This window comes from Stegodyphus dumicola, chromosome 9 (assembly GCF_044657685.1).
Source record: "Stegodyphus dumicola isolate Sdum_Otavi_A_Nest chromosome 9, ASM4465768v1".
NCBI classification, from domain to species: domain Eukaryota; kingdom Metazoa; phylum Arthropoda; class Arachnida; order Araneae; family Eresidae; genus Stegodyphus; species Stegodyphus dumicola.
The window spans coordinates 44,375,432-44,395,015 of NC_140776.1; the positions used below are offsets into that span (position 1 = coordinate 44,375,432).

A 19,584-nucleotide genomic window follows, 5' to 3' on the forward strand; every position below is an offset into this window, starting at 1 on the left:
ATCGTGTCAGCGTGTTTACAGTAGTTCATCGACGACTGTAAAACGTGTTTTGAAGCTGTCCTGATAATACTGGCCAAAAAATATTTCATCAAGTGAGGTGTCGTCGTTATTCACTCCAAATCCACACAAACCCCGTACGTAAAGTAACAACTGGTGTCAGAAGAGAAAAACGCAGCAATATTATTCTAAAATATTATTTTTAAATACAGTTCTAAAATGCAATCCAAAATACAATTTGTTTAAATTTATTTTTTCTAAAATATTATAATATTAGCGAAACCTTCCTTACAACTGTGTTACACTGTTAAGTGTTGCTATTTGTAAGAAGAGATTTCTAAGCAAAAATCATTTAAGAAGTGTAAACCTAAAAGTGTACGCTTATTTTTTTATTGTATTTAAGTCCTCTTTCTATACTGTCTGCATTGTAGCAGCTGAAGTAATCAAGTAGACTTCTGCAATGTTATCGATGGATTTGCGAACAAAACCAAAAAAAAATGATGATATAATTTTTAATTGTTGCAATTAAAGCTTTTCTTCAGAAATATGCATAAGGTTTAAATTTATTTTCGTGTACATCATTCTGCCCTTTTTTAAAGTTATTGTTTGTATATCAAGAAACATTATATATCGATATTTATCGGCATATCCAGGGATCGCATCAGATGGCAAACACAAGGACCGTCCCGGGCAGCAAAAGCTCAGGCTATGCCACTGTTCAGGAACCCAACTGAGGAACACTCAGTTTCACTGTGAACACTGAAGAAATACTTCGTGTGGAAAATATGGCATTCTGCATCAATATGTTGATGACATTCTGAAATTCTCATATTTAGTTTTCATTTCATACATATCTTAATGACATAATTTTAATAGATATGAAATTATGCTGATCTAAAGTCAGTGCTATGATTTTGAGTAAACTTGTGAAACGATTTTCGTTGTATAAACCACTAAAAAAGAATTATTTAAATGATATTCCATTATAAGATTCTTGTAATCATATTAATCATGTCAGAAAAATGGCTTGTGACTGTAAAATCATGTCTTGTAAATAAAGTTTACGATTAAAACACGAAGATTGTAACATAAGAAGATAATTATAAGAAACTAATGATCTCTTTATGTAATACAATAAATTAAGGTATCTCAACCGGGGGGGGAGAATTCCATACTTTCAGGGGGAAGTACAGTCTGCCTTTTATTTAACTGTTTAGTTTTAGTTCACGCATATAAAAAACGACTATTATTCAGGTTTTTCATATTTATCAACATTTTCGAACCTTTTTGAGTTATAGAAACATGCTAGAAAATAATTCTAAATTGAAATATATGTATATGTATATTTCGAATTCCTGAAAGCAGGGGAGAATGATTTTTCAGCAATGGTAATTGGTTAATTGAATCATAGCAAAGCTCTCGAGGTCTATATGCCTAAGGATAGGGATGCCTTCGGGAGAACTTTCTAAAGGAAACTGACTCGTATACACGTTACACAGGAGAAAAACCACGAAAATGCCCATGCAGCCAGCCTGTTCGGCAAGATTCGAACCTCAGACAGAACTACCAGTGTTCAGCGACTTTACCGCTCGGCCGCTGCTTGTCCTCCAGCAATGGTGAAAGGGGTTCATGGAGAAAGAAAGATTCAAAAACACTTTAATAATTGAAAATAAATTACAGTGTCAAAAAAAGCAGCGCAATTCTTTTGAAGTTTATGAAAACATATTCGAGAAAGGATTAATAGCAATGAACTAGTGACTGGTGATAATCAGAGCCTGATTAAAATATAATGAGATACAACGTTTTTTTAAGGGTCCCGTGTACTTATTTCCCTTCTTGAAAAAAAGGGGGCATTATGAGAAGTTAAGGGACCATTTTGAAACCTCTTTAAATCTATGGCCTTAAGCCCAAATTTTATGTTTCTAAGTGATAATTCGGCGCTGTTTATAGTATACCAAATCTCTTTTATCTGAATTCTAATTTAATGATAACTTGTTCTTCTCTTTATAGCTGGTCAAAAATTTGATATCGCCGAGATATGCCGATCATATTCGTAGTCTCATAGATGATCACAAAACCTATTGCAATGTAAGTCATTATGGAGGGAATATTACAATTCAAGAGGATCATGGAACAGCCCATATGTCGATTATAGCACCTAATGGTGACGCAGTATCCGTCACCTCCACAATTAATCTATAGTGAGTTATATATATTGATATCCAGTTCGCTTTTTTTTTTTTTTTTTTTTTTTTTTTTTTTTTTTTTTGAAAATATCTATTTTATAAAAATATGGGGAATTTATTAATTTATGATTAGAACAAACTAGACAGTACTGTAGAAAATAGATCTTAGACAGAAGAACAAAATTTCTAGAGCTTTTAGATTGTTAAACAAAGGACACAAAAAGATTGTTTAATTAATATCAAAATTCTCTTTGAAAAAAGCCTTTCCATTATTGTTTAAGGCCTTTACACTATTGATTAATTAAGGCCTTTAAACTATTGATTGGACACCATAGTAAATCCCGAATTTGCGTTTTTTTATTGTTTTCATTTAAATTCAATTAAGTAACTTTCTGAAGCTTTACACTACATCAAAATAGAATACATATTCTCTCAGCAAAATAAAAGAATTATGTAAAAAACTTAAGTTTGAGAGCAAAATAGCTGAAGCTTTTGTCTCAAAAATACGACATTCTAGAATTGTGAATTTAGCATAATGCTAATGGAATATTTCATTAATCTGAAAGCCACAATTAATTTTGAAATTTATTTATGTAACCCTTTTTTTTCAGAGTATTTTTAAAAATTATATTCAATCTTTCTTTCAAGACGCAAGTATCCTTATTTTAACTCAACTCCTGTTATAAATAGGAACAAAAATTTTTGGATTGATGTTAGTATTGTTTGTCTGTTCAGAATGAAAATATATTAAAATCAGTTAAACCAGGGGTTCTTATCCAAGGAGGGAATTTCCCTCTAGAAGGAATTTCATATTTTTAGGAGGGAAATGAGAGCAGCCTTTTCTTTACCTGTTGAATATTTATTTGTAGTTTATAAATTTAAAAAAAAACGCTTTTTTTTCAAAGTTTTGGAATCAGTATTCTTATTTAATTTATAAAACACATTAAAAAATTTTCTAAATTTAAATTAATGTATTTTCCGAGTTTTGGAAAGTAAGGAGGGAATGATCGTCTGGCAATAGTGAAAGGGGAGCATGGGATCAAAAAAAGAGTTGAGAACTACTGAGTTAAAATGTAAAACTGAGTCTTGTGTGAATGAAGTAAACGTCTTGTATGCATCAGGCGTCCCTGCAAAAGCTGGTTTTATGTTACTTGTTTGTACGTAAAATAGTAATTCACTCTTATTTTTGATTTCATGATTTTCTCGAAACCTCACGCGTTTCAGCTCGCTTGTCTATGCAAATTGGAAACATTATTATCCCATGTCATTAAAATTTTTGGTTTTGCATCATTAAATAGAAATAGAAATATTTCTTAAATTTTAGTTTTTTATATTAACTTTACATAAGCTCTAATTTTATGTGCTATTTCGCATATATTTTTGTACAGGAATTTACCAAACATATTATTGCAGACTTTAACATAGTACAGATGTCTTTTATTATTTGAAAACATATTGCGGGTGACCTCAAAATATTTGTTCTTCAAAGAAAGTAAAGTTTTAAAAGTAATTCTTTTCTTTTTAGCTTCGGGAGCATGATTATGTCTCCCTCTACAGGGATTCTCCTCAACAATCAAATGGATGATTTCTCCTCTCCCAACATCACCAATTACTTTGATGTTCCACCTGGCAATAAGAATTTCGTTCGCCCAGGGAAAAGACCCATGTCTTCGATGTCTCCCTCGATCATTGTCGATTCCAATGGAGATATCAGGTTGACTCTTGGTGGAATTGGAGGAACGCAGATCACGACGAGTGTTGCCCAGGTCTGAAAACTTTAAACTTTTTATTTAGAAAACGAAACAATATGTAACACAGTTCTAAATTTTAAAATGCTTACTACGAAATGATACACGATATATGCTTTAAAATGCTACACGATATATGTGCAATGAAATAATGTATGAAACAGTCTCTGAATTAACACAGTTAAAAGCATTCCGTTTGTGGTGTTTTTCTTTTTGTCTATGATATTTGTTTGTTTGTTTGTTTGTTTGTTTTTCATTACATTCCAAAGAACATTCAGCCTCGTTATCTTACTGTAAATTGAATTTTTTATATCGACAGTGTTTTGGAGGTAATTTTCAAGAGAAACATTAACAACCAATCATAATCTAGGCACTTTGCGTGAGATGTTCCTAAAAAATGCCTTTTGCATAAAGACAATTGTTTCGGTCTTGCTTAATATACTAATCTAAAACAAATTAGCTATAAACATAAAAATAACCATAAAAATCTAATGTTCGGAATTAAAACTAAAATATACATATTTGACAAAAGTTCAGCGCTGATTCCAAATATGCAAATGAAATTTGATTAAAATGTAATCCTGAAGTCAAAACAAATCTATTTAAGACAGAGCATCTGCATTTAATCGCAATCTGAATATTTCAAAAATTATGAAATAAGCAAATCAGGCATACAAGGCTGTTCTTAGTGGAGGTGCAGCGCGTAAAAGTAAGCTGGCGGCCAAAATCAGGGGTGGCCGGATTCTCGGGGCGATACCACCCCTAAATATTTTTAATTCATTGTAAGTACTTGCCATATAAGTATTTTATACAGTTTGTCATGTGAGTACTTGTGAGTATGAAATAAAAATTTTATTAATCATTGAGCACTTTTTTTAAAGTTGGGAGCGGCAATCTTATGAAAGTATGCGGCAGCCAATGGCCTAGGAATGACACTGCAGATATAATGAGTAAAAACGTCATGTGAGTACTAGTGAGTATGAAATAAAAATTTTATTAATCATTGAGCACTTTTTTTTAAAGTTGGGAGCGGCAATCTTAAGAATGTATGCGGCAGCCAATGGCCTAGGAATGACACTGCAGACATAATGAGTAAAAATACCACTTGGCATAAGAAATCCTTTGGAGGGCTGTAAAAGTATTGTAATCTACTGCAAGACAATCCGATACTGTAAAAGATCTCAGTGTTCATTGGAACATCATTAACGGAAAATGCAACCACTAAGACGAAACTTCCGAAGCAATTTTAAGCCGAGAATGATCAGATGTAACTAAGTCGTATTTAAGCCGAAAATCCATATACAAGCCGAGAATGTCCAGACCATAGCGATTACACACTCTCTAGAAGTTCTGGATCTGAACGGCTGTACATTTCAGCTGTAGGCGCCAGAGAGCCAAATACTGCAAAACTCTAACAAGGAATAATAATAGAAATAACTATAGGAAGACCTACATTTAAAAAAAAACTGCTTCGCATAGTCTTGAGTGTGGATTATTAGTTAGAAGACCTTAACTATCTGCATTTCTCTCTCTCGTCTCATATTATAATTCAGTTGAGTTGAATCAGTGAGCATTTAACCCTTTCCGGCACGCTACCTTTTAAAGTTGGAATTTTGATTTAAAAAAAGATAGGCAGTCTAATTAGGCCTAGAGGAGTACACAAGTAAAATTTTGTGAAGATAGCACTTATCGTTTTAATTCTATAGGTGTGCCCAAAGTGGCACACTGATTGAATAGAGCTCCGAAAAGGGCGCTGAAACGAGCATTGTTGTCAATGAACTGACGGATAAGATGCGGAGAAACAAAGAATACAGATTCTCAGTTGTCCTAGATTATCGGTGAGCCTGGTCTGGGCACACCTAGGGTTCGCCGTTTGATTTTAAACAAGATTTCAAGGTAAAAATTTAAAACTAATATAAAATAAGGAGTTTAGCATATAGCCAAAAAAAATAACATACAATTCCTTTTATACCCTAAAAAAATCTGGAAGATTTCTTTGAAAAATGAGGGTCTTGAAAAACTAAACATGGCTAAAATATATAGACCGGTTTGTGTTGAGCTGCCATCTACTATAAATAAAGAAGATTCAGAGTAACCTATAGTAACCTATAAATCCTTTTTAATTCAATTTTTCTGTGCGTACAGAAGGAAATTTTTAGGTGTGTCCAGATCAGACACACTGTGCCGCAAAGGGTTAAAGTGGATCAGTAGAATTAAGAAACTTTTACTTTCGAGTCTCAATTTAACTTTTGGAATGATCCTTAAAAGTGTTTTAATGAGGAGAGAACTCAGAACTTAATATCGAACAAAAACTATCATAGAAATATAGAGTTAGCTATTATGTGCAGGAATAAGGATGGGCTCCTGCTGTGATCGTCATGATTTGTTGGCGGTTCAGTAATGTAAATTCACACATACACGAACACAAAATTTATATATCATTGCTGCATTGAACACTAATGCAATACGTATGGACCATACATGAACTCGTACAGCTCTCTTCATTCAAAGATATATAGAAAGTTAAATAATTCTTACATATATTGTAACCTTCAGTATAATTAGACTGAACCTGATATTGGAAGAAATATGTATGGAATATGAAAAAGAAATTAAAAGGATTATTCCATATCCAAGCGTTTCATCACGTAGTTTCTAAGAACTTCAGCATAAACTTTAACAATAAACATTACTGCCACAACAAGTGATGACTCTCGTTGTTAAAAATAAATGTCGCTGTTGCAATGTCGTCTTGTACAGCTTTATGGACCTCGAGGAAACGAATGTGTACAGGCCAACAATCATTGACAGAAATGAAATATAAATGGATTAGCATGGGGACTCTACTCAAGTGAAAAAGCCAACAATCATTGACAGAAATGAAATATAAATGGATTAGCATGGGGACTCTACTCAAGTGAAAAGTGTTAAGACAGCCCTGCGCTGTTGTCGAGCGGGCATTTCTGCTAAAAGGGTACCATAAATTCTGTTACATAAATGTTCCCATTGAACATTATTCTAAATACTAAATTTAACTGCAATGTCATATTTATAACTTACGTATTGTTTCATTTCTTTAGTACATTTGTAGTATATAGTATAAGTCTGTTTACAAAAACTAGCATTGTAAACTTCAAGTAAATAAGTTTGTTTTCATTCATAATTATTTATATGATGCTCTATTTTAGCAATAGTTTAATAGTTCACTGCCAATCAGAACAGGCTTGTTTACCAAATAGAGCCCCCCAAATTGAGCTATATTTCTTCTTAATGAAATATTTTCTGCTTAAGTCAAGGAAAGTGAGTACTGGAGGCCGCTACGAGAATATTCTATTTAAGGCATAGGCTACCATAATCGAAGTCTGCTAATCGGAAGATATAAATTTCAAGCCCATTTAAAAATAATTTAATTTCATTTTTGTCTTTGAAAAGGAAAAAGATCCGCAACGAGTCCAAAAACAAGCAAAATTAAAATATAATTAATTTTTTAAAAAATTTTATTACGCTGTTAAATAGTGTTTCTAAAATTCTTATTAAAATTGTAAATGACAATTATTAACATGCCATTGAAAGACTAAACTCTCAGAGTAATTTTTAAAATGAATTAAAATGTTACTGTTTCTCTATTATTGAAATATATTTTGATATATTCCGAATAAATAACGGTACCTGTCATTTAAATTACTGTATGCCTTTTACGATTGTACCCATAAAATTGACAGTATGTATTTTCATTCATACGTATTCCTAACTTAGATATTCAAAATTATTATCCTTGCAGACTATCTTGAGAAATTTATGGCTTGGAGATGACATTAAAAAATCTATAGATGGCCCAAGACTTCATCATCAGCTGTTTCCGAACCACATCAAATATGAAAAACTTTTTCCACAGGTAAGAAATCCTTGATTTTTTTAGGCTAATATATCTGAGCAGCATAATTAAGAACAGTCAAAATAAGATTCATAAAGGATAACATAGTCAGCTAAGAGCACAGGTTTATTGATAAACAAAACGCACCATTCGCCAGATTTGGCGATTGTTTGCCTAGCATGGTAAACAAGAGATTTTGAAAGATTTTGTTTCTTATGGCAACCTATTTATCAGGAAAATTAGCTGGGCAAAAGTTTAAAATTTGTGTTAATAAAGCTGAATAAAGTTTTATGTTTCTGTTTGGTTATTTTTTCTTATTTCTGCTGCGCTTTTTGTCAAAGATGATTTTTTTATATTTTTACTAAATTTTTTTAAGTTCTTTTCTTTTTTTCGAAGAATAAATGCGCTTGTTTTCACATATCTTTATTAATTACATTGCTTTATTAATTATTTAAATTTTTTATTTGCATTTCGCACTTTAAGCATAATTATAAGGTAAATTTTCGTCAAAGCGGTGCGTCTGGCACATCTACTCCGAGCACAGTTAGCACATAGAAAGTATTCCTAATTATACATATAAAGAAGAAAGCATTCCTAACCATACCCATATTCGCCATAATTTATTGATTTTAAAATCGCCACAGTTTATTTGTTTTAAAATAATTATGCGTAATAATATTAGATAAAAATCACTTTAAGAATTCTTGAAATTTTACAGTATTTATGTAGTTTCCCGTCGATCATTTTTGGCAAACAAACACTGTCACCAAACAGTGCGATTTAACCCCAGTAATGGATAAGCGTAATGTCACAACATAATCATAAGATCTTCAGGTAATACAATTTTTAGTAATTTATTTCAAAAAATAACGTGCATAAAAATAACAAAAATGGTACCTACGTATTATCCCGTGACCCGACAAGTAACGCAAGTTCCAGAAGACACCGCTGAAAAAGCGAGCGAAAAGAATGGCAGTAAAATATAGGCAAGTAAATATAGGCAGTAAAATATAGGCAACACAAGATTTCTTACTCATTTTCGTTGCATCTTTCTGCGTCAGCGACTAAAGATTACTGATATAAGATACGAATGCGCAAAAAAATCGTTTTTACTCAATAATTGTGGAATCTTCTATACAAAGATTTTCCCAAATAGAAATCAGATTCGCCTTCTACATGATTGGCATTATTTCTGACTGTGCATTTCACTGCTCACCAAGTCCCTTTAATTGAATTCGTACGCTTCCCCATCAATCTTTGAATATCAGGCTGTGATGGACTCTCAAATGAATGAATGTACTGTATCTGTCTTCTGAGAGATAATTCTATGCTTTCCAGCAGTCCGATATTATGGTAGAAGCGTGCAGAACCACTACACCACGAATGCACGCTAGGAAGGCGGGAGAAATACCTTATATACTCCCCCTTTTAAAAGGCGACTGGGGTTTACAGGGGACACAATCGCCAAATCCTGGGTGAGGATAACCATCATCCAACACCCTTTTAGTTCGGGAGCCACTGTAGAGACATTAGGTTATTTGGAAAAGCCGAAGAGATGAAAAATTAGCAAACGCCTTCGCCGGGAATCGAACCACGGACCTCTAGATACCGGACCAGCGTGCAGAACCGCTACACCACGAAGGCACGCTAGGAAGGCGGGAAAAATACCTTGTAAGACTAAGCTATTTAATTTAGAATAAGCGCAGATTTATTTCGGTTATTATTGATTACTCATTGAATCTGAGAAATGACACTAGCTGGATTCATTAAAATCATCTATATATCTATAATTTATGTACATATATAAAGAAGAGTCCTTCCTTAATTGTGTGAGTGTAAATGTGTGAGAATCTATAGTTTTATTCCGAACTTGATGAAATTTTGCACACTTGACCGAGGAAGGTCACTGTCAACATAAGCTATCGGAAAACCATCCCATGGGGGTCTACACTCAGAGCATTTACACTGGTGTGCAAAACTTAAGCAACAGGTGTTCTTTTTGCCATAACTCCACGAGAAATCATCTGAGAGACGTGAAATTCAGAAATGTGAGACAGCAGTTTGTACTTAAACGATGACGTAACCATGGGTGCACAAAAATGAATACAATGCAAACAGTATGGAATCAAACAAAAAAAGGCTTTATTGAATTCATAGTATCATTACACATGACTGTCTGTACAAGAGGAAGAACAACAAGCAGATATTCCTTAGCATGGGGTATGCCCTCCCATTACTGCAATGGTTGCTTCGCACCGTCTCTCCATACTCAACAGCAGACTGTCCAAAACATCTTGAGGTAAGAGTGCCCATTCCTCAATCACCATCTGTTTCAGTTGTTCGGTGTTCCCGGAGAATGTAATCTTGCCGCAAGCCATCTCCCCAAAGCATCCCACACATGTTCTGTTGGATTTAAATCAGGGGAGTAATCATGGTTGTTTAAATCGTTTTTTAATTTAAATCATGGTTGCTTCGCACCGTCTCTCCATACTCAACACCAGACTGTCCAACAGATCTTGAGGTAAGAGTGCCCATTCCTCACCATCTGTTTCAGTTGTTCGGTGTTCCCGGAGAATGTAATCTTGCCGCAAGCCATCTCCCCAAAGCATCCCACACATGTTCTATTGGATTTAAATCAGGGGAGTACGCTGGCCAATCCTTTCGACTGATATGTTCACTTTTCGGTAGCTTCTAAACAGCATCATTCCGGTGCAGCCGTGCATTGTCATCCATAAAATCAGTCTGCTGCAATGGCATCACAGAACAGACGCGTATGGGAAAGGATCACCTCCTGACAATAGCGATCTCCGGTTACAGAAACTCTGTTGTAAATAGGGAGCTCTGTGCGCCCGTTCAGCATAATGCCTCCCCAGACGAAATCTCCAGAACCACCGTAACGGTTTCTTTCCGTGATGTTACTGGAATGAAACTATCCTGGGATCCTGGAATGAAACCATTACTGGGATGAAATCGACCTCTCTCCAAATCAGTTGGCGTTGAGAATTGCTTGTGGCACTCATCCATAAAGAGGACACTACTCCATTGGTGAGATGCGCACTTTTCGTGCTTCTTGCACCATTCTAAACGGTGTCGTCGATGGCCAACTTTCAAAGGGATGCAGCATTAAGGATGGCGGGCGAATAGGCTATCTTTGTGAGGGCGTCTCGACACAATAAACCGCGACACTTGTCGACCCGTTCCTGTATACAGTTGTTGAGCTATGGCGCTTGCTGACTGGTTTCGGGCACTTTTTACCTGCAGGACAATATATCGGTCATCCACTGCAGTTGTTTTCCTGGGACGGCCACCACCAACCTTTCTAACAGCTGTACTTATGTTTGGAAGGTTTTCCAAGCGCGCGAAACGACACTTTTGTTCATCCCGTACTCTTCAGCTACACTAGTCACACTACGCCCCTCCTGCAGCTTTTCCATCATTCTCCCAGGTGTGAAGTCATCCAGGTGATTTCTTCTAGCCATATTTCACGAAAGGACCCACTTGCACTTGCAGTGAATGTCCTACGTCCTTCCTTTTATTGTAGACTTGAGTTGAGCCCGCCGACCGCACGTTCATGGCTATATGATTAAAATTTATATTGTTGCTGAAGTTTTGCACACCAGTGTATATTAGGACGTCATCCACGCTCACGTCACTCATCTTAGGTTCATGTCGTCGTTGTTGTATTCCCGCTATCGGCTAGACGGCGCCATATTCGTTTGTTCTTTAGAACAATGTAAAACTTTCCAGAACAGTGTAGAATGTTTAAAAAGAAATTTAAGTGCTCTCTCTGTCAGTTTTTCACGAATATTTCGAAAATGGTGAAGCATCGGCCAAAGTATAGGTGATTTTCCGAAAGCTCCTTTCCGATAAAAGATATAACCAATAATAAAGCAAGAACCATTTCTTTCTAAAGCCGTTACGTGACGCTGTTATTTCTACACTGTTCTGCAGTTCATTCTCTAGCTAAGTTGAACCAAAATAAGAGACAAATCTTTGTCTACCTAAGATTTCGGAAAAATTAACCTCCATGCCCTTAAATGAAGCCTCTTCACTCTGTGCAAAGCTTGGGCAGAGCGGCATACTTCAGCTAGTCTAAAATGTCCAAAGAACACAAAATGCGTGATTGCTCCGCAAATGCATAAAATCTCTAACGCATAAAAACGGTAACGATTATCAGTCAAAATTAAACCGCTATGCTGTTCGAGTATGCACATGGGCTGTTCTATAAGAGCATAAGTATTCGAATTTAAATTTTGTCGAACAATTTTTCTTTTCCATTTTAAAAAGTATAATTTATTTGCCTTAGAATGGCATACGAATAGCAATTTAACGCATAAGACTGGTAGCGGTCATCTGTCAAATTCAAATCTGTATCTGTATTTGTATTAATCTTACTTCTTAAGCAAGAAGAAAGGAGATGAGGAGTTTGGCGAACGCCGTTTCCTCCAGTCCGTGATGGTTAATATTGAAATTAACAACAAACGTTTTTACAACTTTTTATTAAACATTTACATACATCCATGCCTTCTCCGAGATTCGAACCCGGACCCTTCGGCACGGCAGTCAGCAACGCTAACCACTATACCGGTTGGGCGGCAAAATTCAAATGAAACCGTTATATTGTTTGAACATTCGCATGCGTTGTACTAACAGCTCACTATGCACCTTCACCAGAGAATGTATGTGCAAAGAAGGAAAGCTTCTGTAGACGTAATGTAAACCATTTGACTACTGCATCGCTAAATCGTAGAGAGACAAATTCTTGTCGCCAAATCACTAGGTGTACAGGAAATTGAGGAATACTGTACAAAATCAAAGAACTGATAAGATTCGGAACTTGTAGGATTTAACAAAACTTTTCGCGATAATTTAAACTCGGATTTTCGTAGATTTTGTTACTCAAAGTAAATAATCCATTAATTGATCTACCTGCGGAGATCACTGATTTGACTTAAGTCGATACAGCAGGAAAAACTGGTATCACAGAACCACGGAGTATAAAGACTTCGTGCACAGAACATTGAATTCTTAGGAAAGGTAACCAGGAGATTCTTTGGGTAACCTTCGGCATTAGCTCGACAACTATTCCGCGCATGCGCATAAGGCAGGATTTGCTTCGACACCGGTTCCAGAGCTTTTTCGAGCATGCGCAAAAAGTATTAAGGCTGCATGGATAACACATGGAAAGTAAACTTGGAGTATATTTTTTCCTCTGATGTCTAAAACGGAACTCCTGCTTTGGCGAAGCTTTCGTTCTTTAAGATACATATTCTTTACGTTACCACGGAATGTAAAAGGTGTATCGCGTAGAAAACATATCTCCGCCAAGCAATGAGTTAAACAGCATTCCACCCTTCGCAATTCTCGATAAGACAGTTTAGTTTTTGAAAAGAAGGATAAGAATTAACTACTGCTCGTCTTAAAAATGTTGGTCCTCATCTACGGAACAGCAAACAGTGCAATTATTTTCAAATTTATGGGATCAAGAAAAGTGCGCAATAATGGGCACGCTATATGACTTTATTTGAAAACAAACAGCGGAGATGCAGCGAGAAAAATTATGATAGTAAATTTAGGATTTTTGTATGCTTTATATCTGTAAGTTGTATTTGTTTATTACTTTATAAACCGCGCCAGAAGTTTCAGACTCTAATGAACTATCCTATTATAAGCAGCGATATCAAATCAGTATAATTATCATTTTTATTTATAATTTTTTACATATTAATTTTATTAACGTAAGTAGTAGTCACAAAAGGGGCTTATAATCTTAATGATAATAGTTTTACTTTTGTAATATTATCCTATTACTTTTCGTTTAAATAAATCCCCTAAATGAGCAGAAAAATTTGAAAGTCTTTCAGACGAAACAACTGCTCCTTCTGCGGTTTCCTATACCTTCAAACTTCTGCTGGAATGATTGCCTCATATTTAGTGGAATTTCGGCAAACATTCAAACATCGATGAGAAAATACGTTAAGTACACGTTTTTCCCCCCTTCAGGTTTTCATTTAATATAAAGAAAAGATCACTGAACAAAAAATATAAAAATTCTGAATAAATCAAGAAAATAAGGAAAGCCATGTTGAGGCGAGGAGTACTACTGGATGTCATCCTCTGTTTATATTGGTAACAGTTTCATAAATTAATTCATCTGATAAAAATCAAGTGTTTCAAGCTATGATTAACAAATTGAGGCAATTCAAATTTACTTTCCGCGTGAATTTCCTTACGTTTGTGATCCGACTTCTAGATAATGTTGTTCCAATGCGGAGATTTGTGACAGAGGAACGAATTAACACACAGATGCAAGAATTATGCTTCTTAAGTTCATTTAGTTTGGTTAAAAAGTGAATGATTCTGTTATTGTTTGATCAAGCTTCACACCATAAATTTAAGATTCATTTTCAGTTTGCTTTAGGCTTGAATTAAACAGCACTAAGTTACTGAACTTAGTACTGCGTATATTTTAAAAACTACTAGTTTGTCAAATATTGTTAAGAAAATGCCATAATAAATATTTCAAATTTATTTTGAATTAATATAATATTTTTTCTTTCATTTAGGATCTTCTGGAGGAGTTGAGAAAAAAAGGCCACGAAATCAGAGCCATGGATAAAAGTATGGTTGGAACTGTAATGGGTATCGCCAGAGAAGAAGACGGATATTTGTACGCGAATGCAGACTATAGAAAAGGAGGAGACGTAGATGGGTTTTAATTAATTCTAATTTTCTGTTGTTGTTTGAAGTCAATAATATAGATGTTATTATTTAATGTAAAAAAAGAACTTTAAAATGAAATGTTGAAATAATACTCTATTCCCTTAACAGTGTACAAAGTGCTTGGAAAAGTTAACCTAATTAAAAGTACTTAGCAACTTAATTAAAAGTAACTGGAACCTAACAGCGCCCCACCCAAGTATTTTAAGTACCGCAGTCATTAATTACTTTAAATTATTCATATTTCAAAATATATTATCGTAGTGATTGACATTAATCAACATTATCACTGACAACTTCATAAGTTAAATATATAATTCTTGAAACTAAACATCAACCTTCTCAAATCAGTATTTTAATTAATGAAATCAAATCAACAAATATATTCAACTAAGAATGTGTACATAGCAATGATTTGTCATAACTAATTATACAATCAGTTAACCAATCAAACTAAATAATAATCTGATAAAAATTTGAAAAGAAGGTACAGAAAAAACGGGAATTCAGATTATCAGGTTCAATGTTTCTTCTTACCTTCTTCGGAAACATACAATGACCTGACTAGAACAGAGAGCTTACTAAAGCTATGTTCACTAATTGTAGTAAGTAGACAGGATACAGACGAAGGGTATACAAAACCCTTTATTTTTTTCTTTATATACAATGACTTCCGTACTTCGGAATACAATGACCCTCCACTCGGGGTCTAACTTAAAAGATATCAAAATAAAACTAAACTCTAATTTAACTTTAGAATAAGATTGGCCTTATAATAACAGGAAGCGTATGTAGCACAGAGACTGTGAACACTACAATACGTTTAATTTATCAAGAGGATTAAAACCTCTGGCCTGGAAGGCAAAGTAGCAACTGCGTAACTTCTAAGGTAAGCGGCCTGCTTCGAACTCACGGCTTCCTCTCTTCTGCTTGGCAAAAAGGCCACACTTAAATACTTGGCGTTCGCCAGACAACTTTGCATAAACTCCTTCACGCTTATAATTCTGGCCGGAAGTAGAAAATAAGAAGTGATAGTAAAGATTTAAAATAAAATAAACGTTAGTAAAACTTAAGATCCTTACATACTTCCCGCCAGAGTTAATTAGTTTGAAACTGAGGTCTAAAACGACCTTGTTGAAAACTTTTAGCTCTAGAAACTAACGCGAGGCCAAACTTTTACAAACATAACTTAGCTAGAAACTAGAAAATTTTAAAAGAAAGAAATTTGTTACAATAGCAGCTCCCGGAATATACAACAATCTTTTTTCTTTTTCATCTGTAGTGCATCAAAACAGGAGCTTTATTCAATTCTGGTTCCTTCCAGAGATCTGGAAGGAAAACTAGTTTAATGAAATGTTACAGAATGACATTGCAAATAACATATAGAATATACTTTTCTTAACATTCTTATTTCATTCATGACTATTTTAATTATCTCTCCCCGTGCTCTCTGACATGTGTTGTAAAAACACCAAACACGAATGTGTTTCTGTCTATGTGTTCAACACTTCCTCCTACAATCAAAACACTAACGTGTTAAAATTCAACATACGAGACCTCTTAACACACCCTAATTTCAACTCTAGACCCTGAGGTACTATTCTGAAAGTGGCTAACTCTAAAGTGTAGCGTCAGAGAGCCTAACTACATCATTCAACCTTTAACACATATTCAGCATGATTTAATCTTTACAGTCACACGAATAACAAATTTTTTAACATTACTTTCACTTTTACCATATCACGTTATTTCTAAACATTCAAAATAACAGTTCACATGTATACAAGAACATATCAAGATGCCGTTAATTTTAGACATTTGAAAACATACATTAGTAGTACATTGTTAACTTCTATTCTTTTCAAAGCAAGTGTCAATTCTTTCTACATTGAAATAATACTACATTTCAAAAAGTCTTTCAGACTAAAACTTCTTTCTTGTTAGAATGTTTTAAATAAAATTTATATAATAACTTTTTACAATATTTAAGTCTTTATACAACGCTATTATACATCAACTTTAGTTTTACGCGCGAGTAATTGAAAAACATAATAAGAAAATCGGTCACAACTCATTTCTCGCCCTTTTGGCGATAAAGGTAGACCTCGCATGAGGTAAAACTTCTTCAAATCTGCCACTTGCAGTAAGAATGAAAGATTAACTTAAGTTTGTAAAGTAACACAAAATTTTACTTATCTTTGTAATATTCAGACATCCTTTTCTGGGCCCAGTCTTTAAAGGTGCTGCAGACCGTTGCTTGGTTGATCCTCCTTCTTGTACGGGCTCGCCCTTCAGTGCTTTCCTCTGGAAGCTTCCGTTTTTCACCACTACGGCCACCCTTGAACATCTTCCTTCTGTCCTCTGCTTGTGGTCTTGGCCGTTTGAAGGCAGCTGGTCTTGGTGGAACCGGGAAACTTCTGTCGTGATCCTGCTTGGACCTCGTTGTTGGCCGTTCAAATTTTTCTTGTACTTTTTCCTCCGCCGCTGATGGCCCTTCCGCAGTTCGGCGACTTTTGCTGCGGAGAGTTCTGTCGGATGAGTCAATCTTCCGTTTCACAGCCGGGTTATAGTTGCCGTCCTTTCTCCCGGTCTTTTCCACATACGTCGTCCTTCTCCCTTCTTCATTCTGGGGGTGTTCGTGAACTCTGTTTTTTGGACGGTGGAACGACTTCTTTTTCTTTGTACCTTCAATTTTTCCGCGGGGCAATTTTCTTTTCACTTGCTTCTGTCTCTCATTGGCTTGCCCTTGTACTTGTCGTTTTCCCACCTCTGGAACTTGTACCTGCGGTGTCTGCCGTACCGGATCCTGCAAAAGATCTGAAAAGATTTGCATTTTATTACGGTCATAGAATGGTTTTATCTGGTCAATGTTTGCGGAACAGGTTTCGCCATTTCTTGCCTTTAATACTACAACAGCGTGAGTTATTTTTTCTATAACATATGGTCCTTCAAAGCGTGGGAAAAATTTGGCAGTTTTATCTTCTGGTGCTGAAGAAAGTGAATGCTTAATTTTTAGTACTTCATCCCCTACTTTATAAGTTACTCCCCGTCGTTTCAAATCATAATAGAGCTTCTGTTTTCTTTGTGCTACTTCCGTATTCTTCTTTGCTTCCTTAATTAGTTTTTCTATATCACCCATTTTAAATTCTGGGGCTCTTTGTTGCACATAAAATAATTTATCTAACGGTGTTATAATCTTTCTGCCTAGAAATAACTCAGCAGGAGTTTTGCCCGTTGTATCATGTTTTGCGGTCCTAAGGGCGAAAGCAAATTCATTGACATAGTTATCCCAGCTTTTATGAAAATTTTTAACATAACTACGGATAATTTTCACTATATTTCTGTTGACCCGTTCCGCTATATTTGATTGCGGCCGATACGGGACCATTTTTAAATGACGTATGCCCAGTTTTTGGCACATGTCTTCAAATATATTACTTACAAATTGAGGACCATTATCCGATATAACTTTTAGGGGCGCCCCGTATTTTAAAATATATTTATTTAAAATAGAATCGGTAACTAATTTCGCGGAGGCTCGTTTTAAGGGAACAATTTCGGTCCATTTACTAAAATGATCAACTATAACAAGGAGATAGCGACTTTTGTTTAACTGACTTTTTGGGAAAGGGCCCAATAAATCGATACCGATTATTTCATTTGGAAATTCGGATTTAATACTATTTAGAAACCCGGCCGGGCGGAAATTAATATAATTAACGGCTTGACATGTTGGGCAGGACTGGACATACGCCCTTGTTAACTTTTGCAGTTCAGGAAAGTAGACTGCCTCGCGTACGCGTTGAGTAGTTTTTCGAATACCAGCATGAGAAGCTAAAGGGCTGTCATGGAGCTCTTGCAGGATATTTAATCTAAGACTAGCTGGGATAACAGGTCGAAATTCGTTGTTGGAATTCGTAGTTTTTGTATAAAATAATAGACCATCTATTAGTTCGTAATGGGCCGCCCTATTTCTTATCGCCACAATATCTTGGTGGCTAAAATTTTCAGGATCCTTCAAATACTCATAAATACTTCCAAACTCAGGATCCTTACCCAGTTCGGTTATTACAGTTTCTCGGGAATTTATTGTACACGCTGTCAGCATTGCAACTTTTACGGTATTACCCTGTTCGTCTAATTTAATTCGTGACAGGGCATCTGCTACGATATTTTCCTTTCCGGGGGTATGCTTGATTACCAGATTATATTCTTGCAGCTTGAGTGCCCATCTTATTAACCTTGGGGATAAATTTTTTCCAGAGTACAATCTAGTTACCGCCGCATGATCAGAATATACTGTTATCGGCGCCTTTCCAAAATAGACTCGGAACTTTTGCACTGCTAACAGAACTGCAAGTGCCTCTCTCTCGGTCGCGGAATAGTTTCTTTGTGTTTGATTTAAAGTTCGGCTAAAAAATGCTACTGGCTGCTGATTTTGCGAAAGTACCGCTCCTACCGCATAATCCGAAGCATCCGCTGAAATTTCTAAATTTTCATCCTTTTCAGGAAATTTCAACACAGGGGCTTGCGTTAATGCTTGTTTTAATTTTTCGAAAGCACTATTGGCTTCGGCCGTCCACGAGAATCTTGCCTTTTTCCTTTTTAATTTTAACAATGGCTCAGCGATAGCCGCAAAATCTTTTATAAAGGACCTATAATATGAACAAAGTCCTAGAAAAGAAGAGAGCTTCTTTGCCGTGTTTGGAGTGGGATACTTTTGTACCGCGATTATTTTTGATTCATCTGTCTCGATCCCTTTTTGCGATATTTTGTAACCTAAATATTTTAATTCAGGGGCTGCAAATTTGCATTTTTCAACATTAACTTTTAGACCGGCCTCATTTAATAAAGAAAACACCTGTCTTAAATCCTGTACATGTTGGTCTAGATTATCACTAGTAATAATGATATCGTCTAAATAGATAAATGTGGACTTTCCGAGAACAGGTCTTAACACAATGTCCATGCATCGCTGAAATGTTGCTGGGGCGCCTGAAAGGCCAAACGGCATTCGCAAAAATGCATAAGTGCCAGACTTGGTTATAAAAGCAGTCTT

At 35.3% G+C, this 19,584-nt stretch overlaps 1 protein-coding gene across 1 annotated transcript in view; it reads left to right on the top strand.

Moving 5' to 3' along the window:
* Window positions 1-14,644, top strand: part of LOC118192046 (scoloptoxin SSD14-like) — a 42,599-nt gene extending 27,955 nt beyond the window's left edge. The window contains exons 8-11 of the mRNA XM_035362937.2: window positions 2,008-2,198; window positions 3,709-3,949; window positions 7,713-7,826; window positions 14,372-14,644. Of these exons, the coding sequence (XP_035218828.1) occupies window positions 2,008-2,198; window positions 3,709-3,949; window positions 7,713-7,826; window positions 14,372-14,524 (699 nt within the window). The 3' untranslated portion in view covers window positions 14,525-14,644. The remainder of the gene's footprint in view (window positions 1-2,007; window positions 2,199-3,708; window positions 3,950-7,712; window positions 7,827-14,371) is intronic.
* The last annotated feature ends 4,940 nt before the right edge of the window (window positions 14,645-19,584 follow it).